This window comes from Odontesthes bonariensis, chromosome 7, assembly GCF_027942865.1.
Source record: "Odontesthes bonariensis isolate fOdoBon6 chromosome 7, fOdoBon6.hap1, whole genome shotgun sequence".
NCBI lineage: Eukaryota > Metazoa > Chordata > Actinopteri > Atheriniformes > Atherinopsidae > Odontesthes > Odontesthes bonariensis.
The window spans coordinates 14,787,137-14,806,483 of record NC_134512.1 but is presented as its reverse complement, the minus strand read 5'-3'; the positions used below and the strand labels follow the sequence as shown (position 1 = coordinate 14,806,483).

Below are 19,347 nucleotides of genomic sequence, written 5' to 3'. Positions count from 1 at the left end.
GTTGAGCTGTAACCGCCGTGTGTTTGTGGTGTTTTGATGACATCAAAGATGAACCCGCTGGTGGCATCACGTTTCTCACAGCTGACCGGAGCACTGATCTTTCCCTGAGATCTTCAGCGGATATTGATGTTGACACTCAGGTCAGGTGATTAAATCACAATGAAGGGCAGACATTTTTTTATTTTTTTATTCTTTAAACAAAGTCTTCTGCATTCAATGTCTCAGTTGTGAGTCCTGCAGGATTTCAGGAGATGTAACACAGGATCCGCTCTCTAATAAATAAAAACCCTGGCAGGGGTCAGAGGTTAAAGGTTAGGAGATTGAGGTGCAATGACCCCAGCACAGCAGGACATTCTCCCCATAGAAATGTAATTCTTTCTACAATGTGGCTCTTCTGCCTCTGGACCTGCCCCTCCACTGTGTCATCACTTGGGTTTGCGACGATGGCAGAAGGCATTTCTCCTCATTTATCAGCAACTTGTGATTTAAATGTATGAGGGGAAAGTTTAACACGTAAATCAGAAAGTAAACATGAAAGGAAACTGACAGACTTTAATTATAAATAACTATGTTTAGAACGGCATTATCATAAAACAAAAATCAAGTGTAGAAAGAGCAGGACTGTAGCTCAACCCTTTGTTCCAGTGCTGGGATTATGGTCATCATACCATAATGAATTTATTAATTTTGTTAATATTTGGACATTTAGTGCATGGTTTTGTGGAATTCTCCACAGACAAAACAATGAAAGAGGAGAAAAAGAAGACATGTGACAAGAACGACTCTGTTTTAAAATGTGGAATTATTTATGTGGCAGCATATTTTCCCACATAGACATCAGTTTCAACTGTGATAGTTCAACAGTCACCACAGATGCTTTCCAGTGCTTTTATTCACGGAAAAGTGACTAGACTTCATGTTACTGTACACTTTGATATTTTCCCTTTTTATAAATACCCATAGGGTAATAGGTCCTCAGTAGCTTTGAGTGCATTATAAAACACACAACCCTAAGTTAATGCGTCCTTTACTAACCATACAAAACAGAGACAAAGTACCATTTGTAACATAGAAAATAAACGATACACCATGTTACAAAGTTACAGAAAATACATATTAGATATATATATATATATATCTAACAGCGAAAAGCTTGCAACAGAGTACTTTTTTTGTTTTTAAGTCACAGCGTTTAATCATAAAAAAAACAAAAAGAAACTATCCAGAATGAAAGCACCTTAACACATCGGTGGAGGTCACCTAAAACACATAAAAGGTGTCCTGGGAGAGGGTTAAGGCAGTGCAGCTCATCAGTGCTGCACAGGGCTGAACAACACGAGGAGACCGCGCTGTCACTGGGATTGTACTGGTGTCGGTGACGGCGCACACACGCTGCTGAATGCTGCTGAATGTTGGTGTGACCGACGTGTGCGCTGGCATGCGAGACTGACGAGGGGAAACTCCGGCAGAGGCGTACATTCCTTAAAACAAAGGCACAGCTTGGCAGCAGCATTGCACTCTTAAAATGATTTTGCTGCAAGTTTTGACAATCTTTAGGATTTCATATTTTTCCTTCCATCAACAGCTGAAGAAAGTTTCATAAACCTCTGCTCAAAGTTCAGCCACAACCATCAGAGTGATTGATGTAGCGAGTCTCTTGAAATTGTCAGTGCGACCATACGCTGGTTCTTCTTACTCTCTGCTCCTCAAAGTGTTGAAAGTCTCTGGAGACTCTTGTCCCCGCCGGTATGTCAGGCCTGGAGCTTGTACACGGACGTCCGAACAGGCGTTTAAAGACTATTTGGCCCAGCCTGTGGTGGCCTCTCCGTTGATGTAGGCGAAGCCGGGAAAATGCTGTGAGTGTTCGTACTCCGAGTTCCTGCGAGGGCCAAGGGGAGAGTACATGTCCCCAGAGGTGGCATATCGGGACGAATGCATAGGTGGGCTGGTGTAACAGCTGTTAGCAGGGGACACATCTGGCCACCGGGGGGCGACAGGTGTGGGGTGCAACCGAGGAGTGCTGCCCATCAAACAAGGCTCCATTCGAGACATCTGCTGGTACTGTGGCGAAGAAAACAACGAGACGGTAACAATTATCATCAGCAATAAACCTGCTGTTATAATGGTTCCTTTTCCCACCCAGATTTAGTTTTTACCAGAACTTAACTCATTCTTGAACGATCAATAAAGTTTTATCATAGTTTCTTGCCAGATTTTTTTCATTTTAACCTTCTTTTTGTTCCAGAAATGCTCTCTTGTAACTTCTCTGCCAAACTCAAATAAGTGATCATTACTTTGACTTTACAAATAATTTCTTTAAAAAGCTTTAAATGCTGCCAAACGGTTCAGTTGAGTCAAAGCACTCACATTCCCTCTCAAAGAGAACATTACCTCAGTGTCCTCAAAGGAAGCTGACCCTGCTGGTCTCATATTTGGAGCCGCATTGAGCATGTTGCATTTAAGTGAGAATTGACCCTGCTGATGGTAATTTCCTGTCAGGGGATATTGCCTCACAACTTGTGCCACAGTGGTCAAAATGGAAAATGAAGTCATTTAGGAAAATGAAGGTTTTCATGAAAAAAAGTGCTCTTCCTGTGTTCATTTTGTTGCCTGTAGTGACCACTCACAAACAGCACTGACTGAATCTGCCTGCTGACAAAAATAATTCGTACAGCTGGGAATCCGGCAGACTTCTCAGCTCCGTGTCAGACCTCTCGCACTGACAAAGTGCAGGCATTGTGCCCCATTTAAGCTCAGACGCATCTAAAAAAAAAAAAAAAAACGGAAATAAGACCCTTTCTCCTTTATCCCGCTAAATATAAACACAACAGTCGATTCCATTATGAGAGATCACAGCACGGAAAAAGACAGTCAGTGCAGAACAGACTTCTCAGCTGCCTCTTGTTCACAAGCAGAAAAGAGACCATTGAATAACAATATTTTAATAAACGCCCCTTTGCCCTGCTCCGTGGCTACTGGCTCAAACAGATGAAGAGACTATTGAAAGCTGGAAAGAGGAGTAACAGAGTAGGGCCCCTCTTGGCCCCGTCCGAGCCACCTTTTACTGTTTGCTTCCGCTGTGTGGAGAGGCTGATTCAGGAACTTTTAGAAACACTGCGAGCTCTGAGGCCCAGCTGATCTCCTCCCACTTTAAAGGCAGCACAGGCTGGAGGACCCTTGACAGGAAATTAGCACCAAAAGAGGGAATTCACACGATTCGCTACATGAGCTATAACATCAGAGACTGATCTGCATCCTAAAAGCCCCCCCCCCTTCACATTTAAAGCTTCAGCTCCCGTCTTTTCATTTTAAAAGGACGGTCCAGACGTTGAGAGGCCACTTTCATGTTCTCAGTCAATTGTGTCAGAGCTGCTGTTGTATAAACTGGCCCAAGCAGAGCTCCTAGCGTTGTCACATGAAGTACATTAACGTGTTTTTGTATGGTCTGTATCTGACATGTTTCTCATATTTCTGGAACAACTGCACATCTCAGAGTAAAAATGTCTAAACTAGTGCAGATGCAAACATTTCTGCTAACTTTCTGTATACAGTTTAGACATTTTGGTTAAGAGACATTTCTAAACATGACGATAAACACATGATGATCCCTCTATACTGATCAAATAAGCAGCAGTTTTATTGTAAATGACTCTTTATGGTACAATAACCCTCAGTTTTATGCAGCGTTTTTTTGTAGGTGTGAAGAGAATTGATGAGGTGGTTGATATTAATTACAGATGTTTGTGAATGCCATCCATGAGTGAGTGCGACTGACCTGTGCAGATGAGCGGTGGTAGGCGGAGTAGTGGAGGGGGGCTGGGATCGCCGGCTCATGGGCCAGATTCGGGTACTGGCTCTGGATGGAGTGGGGGTGCTGGTTGGCGTAACCGCTGTAGTTGTAGCTACCGGTATACCTACGACAGTACCGTAAAAAATCAGTCAAATTCAAACAGCTTCAAGACTACCTTTAAAACATGTCTTAATCGTGCAGTCACAGTTACCCGTGCTCCTCTCTGTGGGTGTAGACCGGCATCCTGTGGGTGGAGGATGGAGAAGGGACCGGAGCGCTGCTCCTCATACAGGACAGCTGCTGTCCGGCCTCGGGGGAGGAGCCACCGGCTGTTGTCACTGTGTACGTAAGGGACCAGGTATATGACTGAACAGCGCCTGGTAGACACATATGTGGACACAGAAACAAATGTTTTGGCGCAGAGCCGCGATGTGCGGTGAAACCTATCAAACTCTGCTCATCTTTAGGTCTCTCATGTGTGAGTGCTGTCTCACCTGTGGTGGCAGGGACTCCGGGGTACTCTGGGGACACAGCGGCTGTGGGGGAGCTGGCCGAGGAGACACCCACAGAGTGAACTGACCGGGTCGGAGAGTAAGATCCAGGAGACGGGGAGGTGGGAGTGGTTTCTGTCATCGTGAATTCCTCCTCTCGCTCTGCTAGAGCCGTCGAGAGACCAAAGTTTTTGTTTTTGTTTGTTTTTTAGACCGTTAAAAACAAGCCAGATACCAGGTTTGGTGTCAGCTATTACTCATAGATAAACTCCCTTAATCGTGTCTGAATGTAAAAAAAAAAAAACTAGCAAGGAAAAATGTGTCAGTGTGTAAGAAACTAAATTATGATGCTAAACACGGCTGATTGTGAACCGTTCTAAAGTTTCACATCTTTTAAGTCGCTACAGATTTATTGCAAATTGACAAAAATCTATCGCTTTACTGTGTATCTAATTAATTAACCATTTTTAACAGACAGAAACTAAGATAGGGTTATGTTACAGTCATTACTGCAACTGTTGCATTCTAACTAACTACTGTTTTCATTACTAATGAATCTGCTGATTCTTTTCACATATTTTCTCATATTTCCATTTGGTCAAAAAAAAAAAATACATATATATATAAAATATATATATATAAAACTACCCAAGTTTAAACCAAATGTACCATTCCTTGCATCCAAAAACAAAGTCTTGAGTTCATTTGTCTTATCGGACTATCACCTAAATCCAAGCTCATCAGTGTATCGTCACGGAATACAAAGATAAGCAGCAAATCCTCACAACTGATGTACTGGAATGAGAATATCTTTTGTTGGAGAAAAATGGCTTAAATGGCCAATAAAGTATCAAAAATATATATTTTCTGTGAAATCATTTCATCTAACTTAAATCTCCTTTTAATTTAATCTGTGGTATACACATCTATTTAAATGTTGAACTTTATGAGTAGAAAAAAGCAAGAAAAAATAAAGAAATAAAAATCCGTGCAGTCCGTGGCCTCACCTGTGCTGCCTTCACTTTTCATGGCCCTCATGAGGTCGTTGGCCCTCTCCTGGCAGTGCAGCGACTCCAGCAGATAAAGAACATAATCATCAAACATGAGATGGATCAGGTGGAAGGACCCTGCAGACACACAGAAACCACACACAGCTGTTATTTCTATCAAAAACTACAAAAGGAAGGATTTAATCAGTGTTTGAATGACACGGTCCAATGGAGTGGACGCCACAAAACCCATCTATGACATAAATGATGACGACCTTAAAGGGAGTCTAAAACCGTGTGATGACATCAAATCCTGTGGAGTGACAGGAGGGCCGCTGTCATTAAATAGGAATGAATGCGCTTGTTTCCGTGTACCGACTCAGTGCCAGAAATATGTCAGCTGACCCCGGGGTCACGCGAACGATGAGACTGTGAGGGAGTGTCATCACAATTGTGTCATTGTGCCGGTTGCTGCTGCCGCCGTGCGCATAATAAACACTTGCGGCTATTCAGGGGAGCGGGGTGCAATACTGACCGGTCATAAAATGGAAAAGACAGGCAAACACATCGGGAGAGGGGAGGGGCGGCTTTTGTTAATTAGCTGTTTGTGCACAGAGACCTGCTTTATCAAAACACTGCTACCAGCTGTGTCTTTGATATTCACAGACGCAGCCAAAGGACACAAGTGGAGGCGAGAGAAGCCATTTTCTTTCCTTCCGTTTTTATTGCTCCTCACTCACAGCAAACTTTGGCTGTCCACAATAAAGCTGTTAAAGCAGCAGCCATTTTACTTTCTCCTCCTTTCTCCTCATTTTGGACCTAAGTCTCATGCAGTGGGGGGAATGTTGAGCAATAAATTTGGTTACACTGAGCATTTTTCAATGATGACATGGGAAAGGAACCTCCATGATTGTGACCATTATAAATTATATGTTTTTCAGGCTGGGTGATATTTTCTATAAAGGTAATTGAGGAAAGCTTTTTATGATGGAGGATAATTTTTTTTTTTTAATGTTAGTCCTCTTGTGTTAGCAACATGTGCATGTTACATGAAATAACTACTCTTAATGCACAAAACACCCTGAGAACTTTGTGGGTTTCCTCCGCTGCGTGAAAGTGTGATGACGAAGCATTAGTGGCTTACCAAAGCTGGGCGCGCTGTGGAGGGTCATATCCCGGATGACTCTGGTACCAAAACATGACCACATCAGCAGGAACTGTTGGGCCACCTTCTTCAGGCACCCGGGCCTCTTCCCCGCCACCTAGAGAGAACATTTCCATGAGAAAAGAGGGGGGAGGGTGGGGATGCCGGGGTAGAATTAACCCCTGGGTTCGTATTAGGGCTTAACCCTCAGGAACGAAAAACATGTCAACAAGTCAACTATTTAATTTGCCCCCGGGGACACGCCTTCCTATTGAACTATTGTCTGGGCGGTGCAAGACGTTGCCAGGGTGACCAAATTTTACAAGCCCATATCTGGCACATAATGGACGCAAATGGGAAGCTTGAAGACATCATTAACTGGGAGGACTGCGGTGCAAGTGCCTCTCTGTGAGAGAGACATGCAGAGGCCAGCAGCTTTCAGCCACAGGTGTCTTTGTAAGGAAGATTATCAGAACTCTGCTTCACAATTTATCAAAAATAACTCCTCTGTTGTCATAAGTGGTGCATCTTCATCTAAATAAAGATACTTGCAGAGTATCTATGAGTGATAAAAAAAAAAAAACACGTTGAGGTGAATTAAAAAAAAAAAGAATAAAATCAGTTTTTCCTGAAAAAGTGATAAAATAAAATTTTTCCTGCCGTCTCACCTTGACGACGCAGCGGTCCACCATGGAGTCCAGCCACTCGATGTACGCCTCAATCGGAGACTGCTCCTCCAACAAACGGTCAAACTCCTGATACACTGTGATGTGAGAAAGAACTTCAGGTCACACTTCTACATCATGTCACGTTAAAAAACAAGGGTCTGAACACAAACAGCATCTTAATGCAGGAGCGTCAACATATCAGCGACCTCTGCTCCCGTCAGGAGCGAGTGAATTGAAGAAGCTCTGCAGGGTGTTTGAAAGGAGACTGAACTTGTTTAACCTTTTGGTCTCCATCGTCAATGCTTTGACTCTGCTGGTCGTGGGAATGATTGTTCCCCAGTGTGTTGTTTATGTGGGAGTAAAGAGCACCTCTCCTCCCGTGTGGAAATCAGTTTAACTGCATGGACTTACAGTTGATAATGAGCTGTCTGTGCTCCTCCTGCGAGTCCTCCATGGTGTAAAGTGTCTGCTTAGTTATGCTGTTCAGGTCCACATTCCTCCAGTCTTCCAGCATTTGAAAGGTGATGTCGGCACTGTTTATCACAGTCCGTGATGCCTGTGGACAGATAAATCAACAATATGACCCAGCCCACGCACACGTGTGTCCCTTATCGGCTTGATTTTTCATATGGATTTTATTAAAAACACTCCGACCTCGACACACACCTGACATAGATGGTTTAATGACGTTTGCCGTTTTAGAATCTGAGAGAACCTCCTCGACACTGGAAATAAGACAATAAGAAAAGCTGTTGTTAATCCTGAGAGTTTCTTTTTTGACATAAAAACATAGAATCCATATTTTCTTAAGAGATAGACCACCATGTGGAGGGATCGTGTACTTACGCTCAAATTTGATATTCCTCAGGTTTTCAGGAAGGTCGTGAAGTGCTATCTTTAGCCACTCATCAAGCTGTTTGGCAAATTTTCGGATAACCTGAGTCAAACTGTGCAGGAGACGGACAACAGAGTAGACTGATTAAGGCTCTTTTCATCATAGTTTCAGCTGATGGCTTCTTGCAAGTACACCTTGGGTTTCTCGAGACAGCAAATCCTCACATTAAAACAACATTTCTTTCATCCTCAAAAATTACCATGTTTTGTAGGTTTTGCATTCTTCCAACTCCCCTTTAGATCATTATGTGTCAGTATTCAGTTGATGCAAGATGCTATTCATCTTTTCCCTTTTTTTTTGTTTTTTACTTACTCAATTCTAGTGACTTATTCAGGTTCTAAGGCACTGGAATCTGAAGAGTAACCTTCACTTATACACAGCCCTGCATCTGTATTATCCAATCAAAACAGCATGTTTTTTTGATTGGATGCTTTAAGAGCAAAATACACATTGTGTTTAAGATATAAACCCAAAAGTTTTGTTTGTGGATCTGAAAGAGCTGAGTTTTGTGCTGAAAGCCTAGTCTCTGACCAGTTTCAAATGGAGTGACAGTGACAGCTCAGCAACTACAAGGGGGTGTAGAAAGAAAAATAAAACAAAAATGGAGGCGTTGAAAATGCACGGAAAAGAAAATGTTGAGGTAAAGCTTCACATGAAACCGATTTGAATCGAGCATGTTCTTTTCTCTCATGCCATCCATGTGGTTCTTCTTCCAAATAAAAGGGTTTTTTCTCCCTCATGCAAAGTAAATGATATCAAAGTTAAGCCAATTCAATATCAACAGTTGTGAAAATAAGAGTTACAAAAAAGCTGACAAGCATGATGACATATATCTGATTAAAAAATAAATAAATAAATAAATAAAAACAGTGTTAAATTATCAGTAAGCTGTCTCTGATCAAAACTGGCCAAAAGAGAAGAGAGTTTGTAATCTTTCAGAGTTGGTCGCGCCCAAATACATTCAGCTCAACACACCTGAGAGTTTGATTCAATCAAACATTGATTTTACCGATTATGAAACATTCTCGAGTGCAGTGTCTACAGCTTTGTTCTCAAGTCTGTTTTAACTGCAGTTTTGGATTAGTTATTGGAGAAATAGATAAAGAATGAATGTGTAGTTTTGCCATTTATGCGGTGCACAAGGCACTATAAAGAGCAAAAACAGGTCATAAATGTGAAGGCCTGCACCGTCATATCACTGTTGATCAAACACATCAAGCACATACGCACAAAAACGATATGAATGTTTGTTTTAAATTCAGAAAACTAAACAAGACACGCTGTATCCAGATTGATCTTTAGTGCTCGCAGACTGAAAAGTGGTAGAAAAGTTCCTCTTGGTACCTGTCAGGCAGTGCTTGCAGGACGGTGGGCATCAGCACCCCAGAGATGGCCTTATAGAGGATGGAGTCACAAACTCCGACGATGTTCACCACTGTGGGGGAGCCGAGGACAGGGAGCATGTGGGGCGGCATGCCCTGCCAGAAGTGCAGCAGGAAGCTTTGGACCTGCAGACGACACAATAGAAATGAGGCTCATTATTACAGGAAGACGCTGAGAGAAAGTGAGTCTGCTGCAGCAGAATATGAGCCAATGCATAGTTTAAAACAGGGGAACCCTTGCCTCGTCAAAGTTGGCGCGAATAACAGTGTCCAGTATCCTCTGACAGTGCGTCCTGTACATCATAATGAAGGTTGACACCTATGGGCACAGACTTAGTATTAATCTAATTGAAGCACAGAGTTCAGAGCTTTCTTCTCTCCTGGGGGAAACTTTAAAAAAAAAAAAAAAACAAGTGGCAAAAACAAGAAAATAAATCTTGGACAAAGCATGTGAACCTATAAATACATGTTACAGGTCTAGGCTGGAGCAGAGTGATATAAAACGAGCTTTAGAGATCAGCAAAACACAAACCACTTAAAATCATGGCCCCCCTTTAAAAGCCGGACAGCTAGTGCCTGTCCTTTGTCCACTGCTAGATCTTATTATCTCCCCCAAAAGATTAAGAGTTAGTGAGGAGCCAGCACATAAATCCTCAAGGTCCTTCTCTAAACGCAAACCCAGATAAAAGAGCCAGAGGGGGGCGCAGAGATGGTGAGACGGCAGGGAGAGGTGAGTTAAGGTGGGGGCTGCGAGGATGGACTTTTAAAACTCCTGTTTACCCTCTCTTCTGGCAGGCTGGCAGGCAAATTTAGGTCTTTGACATTTGGAAACTCTGGCAGGAGCGTCCCCAGTTTGGAGCGCGGTGAATACGCCACTGTCTGCTTCGTGACCTCTTTCTTCCCCGTCTCGTTCACCCACGCCGCCCCCTTTTTGGAGTACATCACATCATAGTACTGGGAGGTCTCCTTCACCGCAATGCCGTAGTAGTGGTACCTGAGGGCCAGAGACGACGAACAGATGAATACCCGTCAGGGTTACTACAGTCTTTGTTCAAAAATATGAACAATTTATACGTATTTAACAAGTCCAACATGTTAGTTTAAAACAAAACAAGCTTCTCTCAGATTTCGCTACATAATTTGATAAACCATCTTGTCAAAGCAGGGTTTGATAACTCTTTACTACATAGTTTAAGGGTGGGCTTCTTCTTAATGAACATTTGTAAACTGATTATGAAAGAATAAAGCCAGAACTTACTTGGACTGCCCTCTTGTCCCCAGTCTTCTGGTAGTTAGTGCTGGAAACTGCTGTCTTATAATCTGTTCATAGTAGGAGACAAAAGCTGTAAGTGTTCAGCAAGTAAACTAAGACGGGCTGATTTTATTACTTATTTAAAAAAAGAAACAGAGGTAGAGGAAGGTGATGTGGGTTAGAGGGAAAAATTACGTAATTGCAGGAAAAAGGTGATATTTGTTTTTACTAAACATCTAATAAATGATATATACAGTACATGTCAGATAAAAGAAAAACCCTGTAGTTGTACAGTTTGCCTGTATTCGCAGTGAGGTCTGTAACCTTTGAAAAAAAAAAAAAAAAAAGCTTTCCATTTATGACATCCAGGGGTATTACGTTTTTCTTCATCAGCAGCCCGCCTTGGTCCACTCGTTTCCTCTCTTTTTATCCCAAAAGATTGGCTCCTCGGTCCGGCTCCTGGTGCAGAAACTTTAGCAAACAGTGTAGCTCTCCATTGTGGGGGATGAAAAAAGAGGCCAAGCTGTGAAGTTTCTGTCAGGCCCCGCTTGATAAATGAGCAGACAGGGAGGCAGTCCGGGCCCTCTCTCGTTTTTTTGTCCCGAATCAATGAAGCCTTCCTAAAGGACACCCCACACTGCTCCAGCCACTGATCTAACATTCCGCAACATCTCACCCTTCCAAATTTCCTTTAATTACACATTAATCCAGGCCCCTTCTCTTTTTCAATATCTTCCGACAGGAGCTGTGGAGGGGCGGGGGTGGGCCTGGGGTTGGGGGTTGGGGCCGGAGTCCAGGGTACAGGGGATGGCTGGGGGTAGGAAGGCTGATGATCTTCTTGGGGTTGTGGGAACAGACGAAAGCACATCTCCTTTGGCTTTAGATTATGTGTTCACACTGAGATGATGTAGCGTCAACACAGCAGCCAGAGCTGCAGCACTAAACCAACTCAGGCCAAAAATCATCAGACTGGAGCTTGTGGTTGGTTGAGTGGATGAGACTCAAGCTCACATATCAGTTTTTTTTTTTTTTTTTTTTTTAAATCAAACCTGATGAGTCACTTTGTTGTGATTTCATTAAACAGAACATCAAAAGAAAAAAATAACAGAATAATATATAAAGCTTTTAAATGATTCTTTTTACACTTTATGTAGGTGGGAAAGATGCAATTATTTGTTCTTCATCACTCGTGAAGTACAAAACTCACTTTTCCAAAGCTGGCTGCATTCACAGGCTGCGTGTCATGCTTCTCACTGAAGTCGAGGTAATGCATGTAGAGGGCACTTCTGGGGATACACACACCTTCGGCTATCTCATAGTTTTCTTCTAACCTGCGACACAACACATTCGAGAGGATCACAGCCTGCCTTTCATAATCTGGTGAATTCATGCTACAACTCCCTGTATATAAATGTGCAAGAATCGAAGCTAAACAATAAAAACACGTGTGCCACGTTCAGCCTTTAAGGTCATATTTCATTTGTAGTTCTTGAATGTGTTCAGTAAAAAAGCAAAAATGATGAGCAACATCAGGATAGAAAACTAAATAAAACAGTTAAACACACCAACATTAAAGCAACACGTAGAGCAAATCGTCTCCGATTGTTGAGAATGAATCTGCACAGACTTTAAAGAGTTGGTAGAAAACCGCTCGCATCACCAGACCAACAGCACATCTCTAAATAACACAAACATCAACAGTTTCCCTGGGAATAGTTTGCAAAATCTTTCCAAAAAGCAGAAAATCAACACGTATTTTTCAGATTTTCCAAACTCTCGTTGCATCTTTTTGTCTGTTTTTAGAGTTGCAGCAGTTTTAGTGTCGTCCTCCTGAATTATATATTCAATGAGTTGGAAAAAAAACTCCAGCAAATGGTTTGTGATGACATCATCCTTCTAAAAGAATGTGATTTACACTGAGAACACTTACATTACTGATTAACTTGCATCTCCACAAAAGGAACAATACAAAAAACTTGAATAAGTAAAAAAACAAAACAATCAACTGCACAGCTGCCTGCTTGGTCAGTGTGTGAAGAACTGCTGACAGCCCACCGGCACTTTATAGAGTGTTAACACCTTCCGAGTTTCCTTATGTGCGTATTGGAGAATTTCTGCCCCCTAAAGGTTCGACAAAGAAATGACTCGATGCAGATTTTGAGCCTCTTCGTAGAGGAATGTGCTAAATAAGAATGGACCCAAAACTGAGACTTGAGGTACACCGAGAACATGTTTTAATTTGATTCTAATTGATTGATAAATGATCTTAACACAAACTTCTTAGCAAAGCTTTCAGTGGCGGATTGAACCCTATTCAACAAATTATAAAAAACATAAAGTCTGCACACTAGTAAAAATGATGCCGGGAATGCTGGTGAAATTACTGCCCGACAGGGATGTTTGGAGTGTCAGTGCTCTTCATCTTTTTACTCTGCTTGGAGTGTATATGGGCCTACTTATGTATTTTTATTTTTAGAACAAAGAATTCACCGACATGAGAGAGAAATATCGTACCTACATTTATCAGACAGCTGTAGTTATTAGTTACTTTATGATTAAAGTTTGAACAGAAAATAAACAGCTGAAGGAACATTGGGTTTTCTTAGAAATCAAACCAACCAGTGGAATTTTTTTTTTAACAAATTAGAAAAATGTTTAAGGCTGTTGACACTCAGTCAGTGGAGAGAAGAGTTAAATACAACAATAATTTGTAACAACCGGATACAAAAAGGGTCAGACGACCTCCATTTCAAGGAATTACGGCCGTAAAATAAGCCACAGAAACTAGTATCTTTACCGCAGTTTTTTTTCCAATGTTTTGAACAAAAGTGTAATTTGTAAAAATCCTGCTGGACAAGATCATTTCTCTGAGGGTCAAAACACGAAACTGAAAGATCAATGAGGTCATTTTAGAGTTTAGATCTGCACAGACTGCATCATGACTTACATATTTAAACTTATAAAATATGTTGCGCTATCATATTGATCAGTGCCAAATAAATCTCATCTTATGCTTAAGTGAATAAGAGTTTAGTCCAGTTGTTCTGTGAGTCTTGGCTTTTCCAGTGAACCCCTGTTGTTGGTCTTTATTACCTGACGTACATCTGAATATGAAAGTGCTCCCTTCTCCCATGAGGACTGTGTTTTCTGGCTGGAAATCTAAAGCTGTGGTTTTATAGTAAATGCATTAATAACATACTACTCATGGTCCATCTGTGTCTCAGTCAAAACCAAATCATCAGATTCATCTTTAAGGTTGTCAACATACAATCAAATATAAGGAAATTATCTTGTTTTTTTTGTTGATCTGTTTGTTTGTCATCATCACTGCTTTCATAGCTGAAGCTGTTTCTTTTAAAAGAAGACAGTGAAAAGATTATTACACTCACTATAAACATCAATTTCAGCCCCATTTGTGTCTTTAGAAGGCATGTAATTACAGATTGACTCGGTTCATGTTTAGCTTTTTGCCCTGAACGTTAAATCACTGTAACTAAATGTCATTGGACATAACACCAGAGGCACAGTTGTATTTAAAGCACGCAGAGGATTTGAGTGACGCGTTGCATGAAAGCTGCTCTTTTTTAAAATTCTTTAAGTGCTTCAAGTATGTGTTGAGCCAAGATTAGAACTAATATCCAAATCTGGGAGAATAAAACTAGCGTGCTTAGACTTTTTGGATCAGATGCGAGATTACCATCTGAAGAACAGACGAATGAGATTTGTTTTAAGATGCATTAAAAAAATGTAGCAAAAAGCAGGAGCTGCAGAAGAGAAGCCGTTACAGTCTGTGTACGTCGTGTAGAGCCATTCAAGTTCATGCAAATTTGATAACTGACACGTTTGCTGGCACTTCTGAGCAGGGTTATGACATTGAAAATGTGCTGGGACGCAAGTAAACTAAAAGTGACTTCACGCGCAGCATTCAGGTGCTCCACATGGCTGTTTCAGATGACTGGCTACATCTTTTTAACACTTATTTGTACAACATTTAATAACACATTTGATTTACATCCTTTCATTTGTGTGTGGTATTTCAACTACTTTCAATCAAAATGACAGAAAAACATCAGGATTTCTTTAAAAAAAAGACAAAACAACTTACCATTCCAGAGTAGCTGGTGTCGAATGTGGTTTAGAGGCTCTGTTATTTTCTTTTTCTTCATCTGCAACAAGCAACACACATCAGGCTAAAAGAAGTTAGCAGTGAAAATGGGAGGAGTGTGAAACAATCTTTGCTATGGTCTTACTTCAGTGCAACTAGGATTAAACCACATTTTCTGTGCTAAACATGAACTAATAGGTGTTTTAAACAGCTCATCCACAGTTTCCCCTCAGTGATGTGAAGAGCGTTCGTTCCTGCTTACGTTCGTCGTTGGACATGTTTCCCAGAGACGTGTGGCTGGAGTACCGTTTGCTCTCACTTTCATTGAGGCATCTTTCAATCCAGCTCTCTAGAAAAAGACACGTAGGAGCAAACTTAATCTCATAAAAGATGTTGAAATCTGTTGTCAGGACAAAGGAGATGATGAAATTATAAAGCCTCTCAAAATGTTACTTTAAAACAGTTGAGCTGATTGAATGTTTTTTTTTTGGCTGAAACATCAGTTTATTCCTTTTTCGTTTGCTTTTGGGAGAAGATTTGAGTGACCAAACATCATCCTACAACAGAACAGAGCCAAAGCTGCATTTACACAAACAGTGACCATACCGAACATTTAAAATGTCACTAATGTGACATGGCGCGCTGACAACAATCCACTGTATGGTCAGCAGTGCAGCCACGGCTCTATTTGAGGTGTTTTCAGCAAGACGGCAGGATTCCAGCATTGTTCCCCGGAGACTACGAGCGCACACACGAGCTTAAAAGAGCCTGTGCGCATTACTGAAGCAGTCTGCTGGAATAGAGGCCATTGTCCTGTTTTAATTTCTACTTAGAAATAGCTCGACTGGTGTGCTTTCTCTGTGCGACTAGCAGCAAAACACCCAGGCTTTGATGTAGACACAGCAGCCTGATAGAGGAAATGCATTCAAAATTGCTTTGCTCGTTTCAAGACGAGGATTCAGTAGTATCCTTTTGGTAATATCCCTTAAATTAAAATCATTCTGTGTTAATATTGTTTTTACTTATTCCAGTTCATCTTTTCCATTTAATTTTCTAAGTTAATCAGCCACAAGTTCCTTTTTAAACAGATTTTTTTTTTGTGCTGAACTGCAAACAATAAATGAAAAAATCTAAAAGAAAGAAGGAAAAGCTGGCAAAACCCCTCTGTCACGATTTCAAATCAGCGCAACCAAAGAGAAGCTCTCCACGTAATACAATTGATTTTGTAACTTTTTTCCTGAGAAAGTGAACTGAGAACATTCAGTTTTAGAAGTTTGAAATTGAGGAAAACGCCGCTGCTCAGCACGTGCTGACAGAAAAGGTCAGACGGAAAAGTGCTACCAAGAAGGTGTCTGAACTCTAACTGTTTTTCTTCATATCACTAATATTTAAAAAACAGTCTCAACTACTTGAGTATCATAACGCTACAATATTGATACCCACTAAAACAGAATTTACATGATTTTTTTCTGAATTTGTTCTCACGTGCAGCAGGTGCATTTGGATCTTAACTTTACATTAAACAGGATAAATGACTCGAACAATTCTTAACCATCGGTTTTACCTTCTTTTTTGCACGTAAAAAAAAAAGGAAAAGAAAAATCGTTGAAATGAAAAAGTGAATCCACTGAAGTTGAGCTAATTCTCCTCAGAGGCTCAGATCACAAGCTTCATTTGCCACAAGAAGAGATAAGTTGGGGATCTAAATAATTGGATTAAATTTGATCAACAAGTGAGACGGCTGTTCGCTCATCACCAACACGGATTCAGGACTAAACTACACTTGCCTACAAAAATCTTCAGAATGACAATTAAGTCTCCAAACATCCTTCCAAAAATAAGCGAAATAAGAATAAAATATGCGAAAATTTAAAAAAAAAAAAAGGCTTCTCCTGATTAGGGCAAATAACTGTAGACGTTGGGGCATTTCAATCTTTTAATCAGCTTAATTCTGACTCTAATTTATAAGTTCTGGGAAAAGTTAAATAAACGTCTTACTGTGTGAGGAGCAGGTGCAGCAATATGAGCATTTGTTCCCGTCTCTGGGTTCTCTAAATTAAATAGTTAAACTGAAAAGCCACCTGTCCGAGCCAGCGTTGGAAATCTGAACCGATTGTGTCCTCTAACGGCACTTACCATGAAAGTGTGTGACCCAAACAAAAAACAAAAAAAAATTTAAAAAAAAGAAGAAGTCCTTTGTAAACAAGATCAGAAATTTAAAAGGTTAAAATCATCAGAGGAGCATCCAGACAGTCCCTCTGAACGACTCCACGGGAAAGTTTGAGAAGTGCAGCAGCAACGTTTCTGAACAGAAGCCGAGTTTCTCAGCACATGCAGAGTTTAACAGGACTGACCTGTGGAATCCATATCAGGCTCCTCCAGCAGCCCGCAATGCATCCTCTTCCCATCAACGACACTGGCTTCTCCAAGAAAATGGCTTGGTGCACGTTTCCCCCTCCTCGGCAGCTCTCCGCTTTACTCGCTCTGCGTTTCTGTGACCACTGCCCGTCACAGGAGATGTTGAGGATCTGAGGTTCGCCTAGAGAGGGGTGGTGTTGGCGGAGGAGAGAGGGGGAGGTGGGAATAAGGGTGGAAAGAAGTGAGGGGTGAGGGGGAGAGGGAGTAGAGACTCCAGAAATCCAGCGGGGGGAAAGCCAGACCCGTCAAAATGTTTGCTGATGTTTCATGGGAAAGGGGCTGATTTTATAGGAGCCCTGATGGGGACATGTCATTGATAGGCTTGGAAGGCTGATGAATGGCCCCAAGTCAGATGGGGATGTGGCAAGGCTCACTGGAAGTCTTTTGTGGGGCTGCTTTGAATAAGAAAAGCTCCCTCCCAACCAAAAAAAAAGAAGAAAAAAAAAAGGAAAAAAAGAAAAAGAAAAAAAAAGAGGCTTAGATCTACGCAGTCCTAACACTGTGGCCTCCCCATCCTCCATTATGGCATTTAATACGTTTTTATACACCCCTGAGCTCCAAGTAAACATACATCCACACACAACTTCTGCTCCTTCCTTTCCCCTCTACTTTTAATTCCATTTTCACATCCAACAGCCACTTGTTGCCACATTTGCGCTGCTCCACCATTAAACCATCTACGGTGATAACTTTCTCAGAGGGAACACTCGTTGTGCTCACACCAAATGGGTTAAAACTGCACACTTGTGAATTTTTGAGTGACGCTCTCGCCTCTTTTTACTCGCTCGTTCGCTGTGGCTGCCTTATTTTTGGTGTGCCTCTGAGAAGAGGGAACGGTCACAAAGGGGGGGAAGTAAAAGTGCAAAGCCCGAGGCTGGGAGGGCTCTGATGGAGTGCCTGAGAGCTGGAGAAGGGAAAGCTGTGATTAGAATATGAATGGAACCGCAGGAGAGGGGGAGAGGAGAGGGGAAAGAAGAGGGGAGAGGAGAAAGCCAGATTATGGCTGAATTACTCACCACACCATGGACAGCAAAGGAGGACTTTCTCTTTTAGTGCGCAGGCGTGGGCACTGCTGCTGATACTCACCGGCACAGACACCTGAGCAAACAGGTGGCAGCTTCATCTGGAGACACAGGGTTACACTCATTTGGCCAGAGAGAAGCTGCTGGAATGAGTGACGGGTTGCAAGACTGGCAAGTTCTGCGAGACATGTAGAAGAAAACACTAAAGTAAGACCTTAATGACTCATTATTTGTCAGTCTGGATGTCGGTTTATGCAGAAGCACGACCTCAAATGATCTCATTCATTTGTCTAATAAGAAGAAGGTGTTACGAGTCTACACGTCCCTCAGGGAACATCTTTTTCCTGTCCTGCCACTGTTATCTGCTTATTAGAGCCTCATAAAACAGAACAGGTGCAGCCACCAAAAGAGCCTCCTCCATCGTTCCCATTATCACACACACCACAAAACAAATGCATGTGTTCTGCTTTTGTCCGGTGAAAAGGCCCCAGATGAGCTGTGTGTGTATGCGAGTGGGGGGGTATGGTTACGCTACATACGAGGTGTTGGTGGCACCAAGGCTGCAGTTTAAAGAGGAAACCATACGGCTCAAAGCAGCTTTCTCTTCCCATTGACTTCAACAAGAAGCGGCTCAGTGTCACGGAGCATTCAGGCTTCCAAATGAGAGACGTCCTCCTCAATCAGCTGAGACACTTAAATCTCCTCAGCTTGTTAATACATTTAAAAGAAATGTATTTAAAAAAAATAATAAATAAATAAAAAAAACTCCTCGTGATGGCTTTATGAGCGAACGCATAGTTTATGACAGATGCAGTCACGGCAACACAAACCCTGAGAGATGAATGTTACTGCAGGCTGCCTCCATGTGTCAGTGAGGTGCAAAACAGAGCTCACAACACAGAAAAAAACGTTTTAAAATAAACACTAGAGTTAGGAGCGCAGAAGGAAAACAGGAAACGGGACATGTGAGGAAGCAGAGCGACTTTTTACTAAATAAAAAAAAAAAAATTGCCTGTTTTTATTGTTAAATGTAGTAGTCTTTAAAACCAGTTTTACCCTTCCGTGGTATTTTCTGAAAGGCGGTCTCCCGTACAAGTGGTCGTTTATTATCATCATTATTCTTTGGTGGGGTTCTCACCTTTTTGGACTCACTTTCTGGTATTTTTCTGAGATATTTTCCTGTTTTCTGAA

The 19,347-nt window shown here is 41.7% G+C and overlaps 1 protein-coding gene across 3 annotated transcripts; it reads right to left on the bottom strand.

Annotated features, from left to right (window-relative positions):
• Positions 1 to 193: 193 nt before the first annotated feature.
• Positions 194 to 18,293, bottom strand: rfx4 (regulatory factor X, 4). Of its 3 annotated transcripts, none has more exons than XM_075469606.1 (19): positions 18,221 to 18,293; positions 17,071 to 18,053; positions 14,979 to 15,065; positions 14,717 to 14,777; positions 11,819 to 11,942; positions 10,618 to 10,679; positions 10,140 to 10,353; positions 9,601 to 9,678; positions 9,322 to 9,485; positions 7,929 to 8,029; positions 7,749 to 7,807; positions 7,494 to 7,638; positions 7,083 to 7,177; positions 6,415 to 6,532; positions 5,289 to 5,408; positions 4,285 to 4,446; positions 4,002 to 4,167; positions 3,776 to 3,914; positions 194 to 2,061 (listed from the first exon to the last, which is right to left on the bottom strand). In XM_075469606.1, the coding sequence occupies exons 2-19, from the start codon at positions 17,111 to 17,113 to the stop codon at positions 1,798 to 1,800; spliced, it is 2,202 nt and encodes a 733-aa protein (XP_075325721.1). In that variant the 5' UTR covers positions 17,114 to 18,053; positions 18,221 to 18,293; the 3' UTR covers positions 194 to 1,797. The 3 variants fall into 3 exon arrangements, with proteins under 3 accessions (XP_075325721.1, XP_075325723.1, XP_075325722.1); XM_075469608.1 differs by having other exon boundaries at positions 4,002 to 4,128; XM_075469607.1 differs by having other exon boundaries at positions 4,285 to 4,443.
• Between the last annotated feature and the right edge of the window lie 1,054 nt (positions 18,294 to 19,347).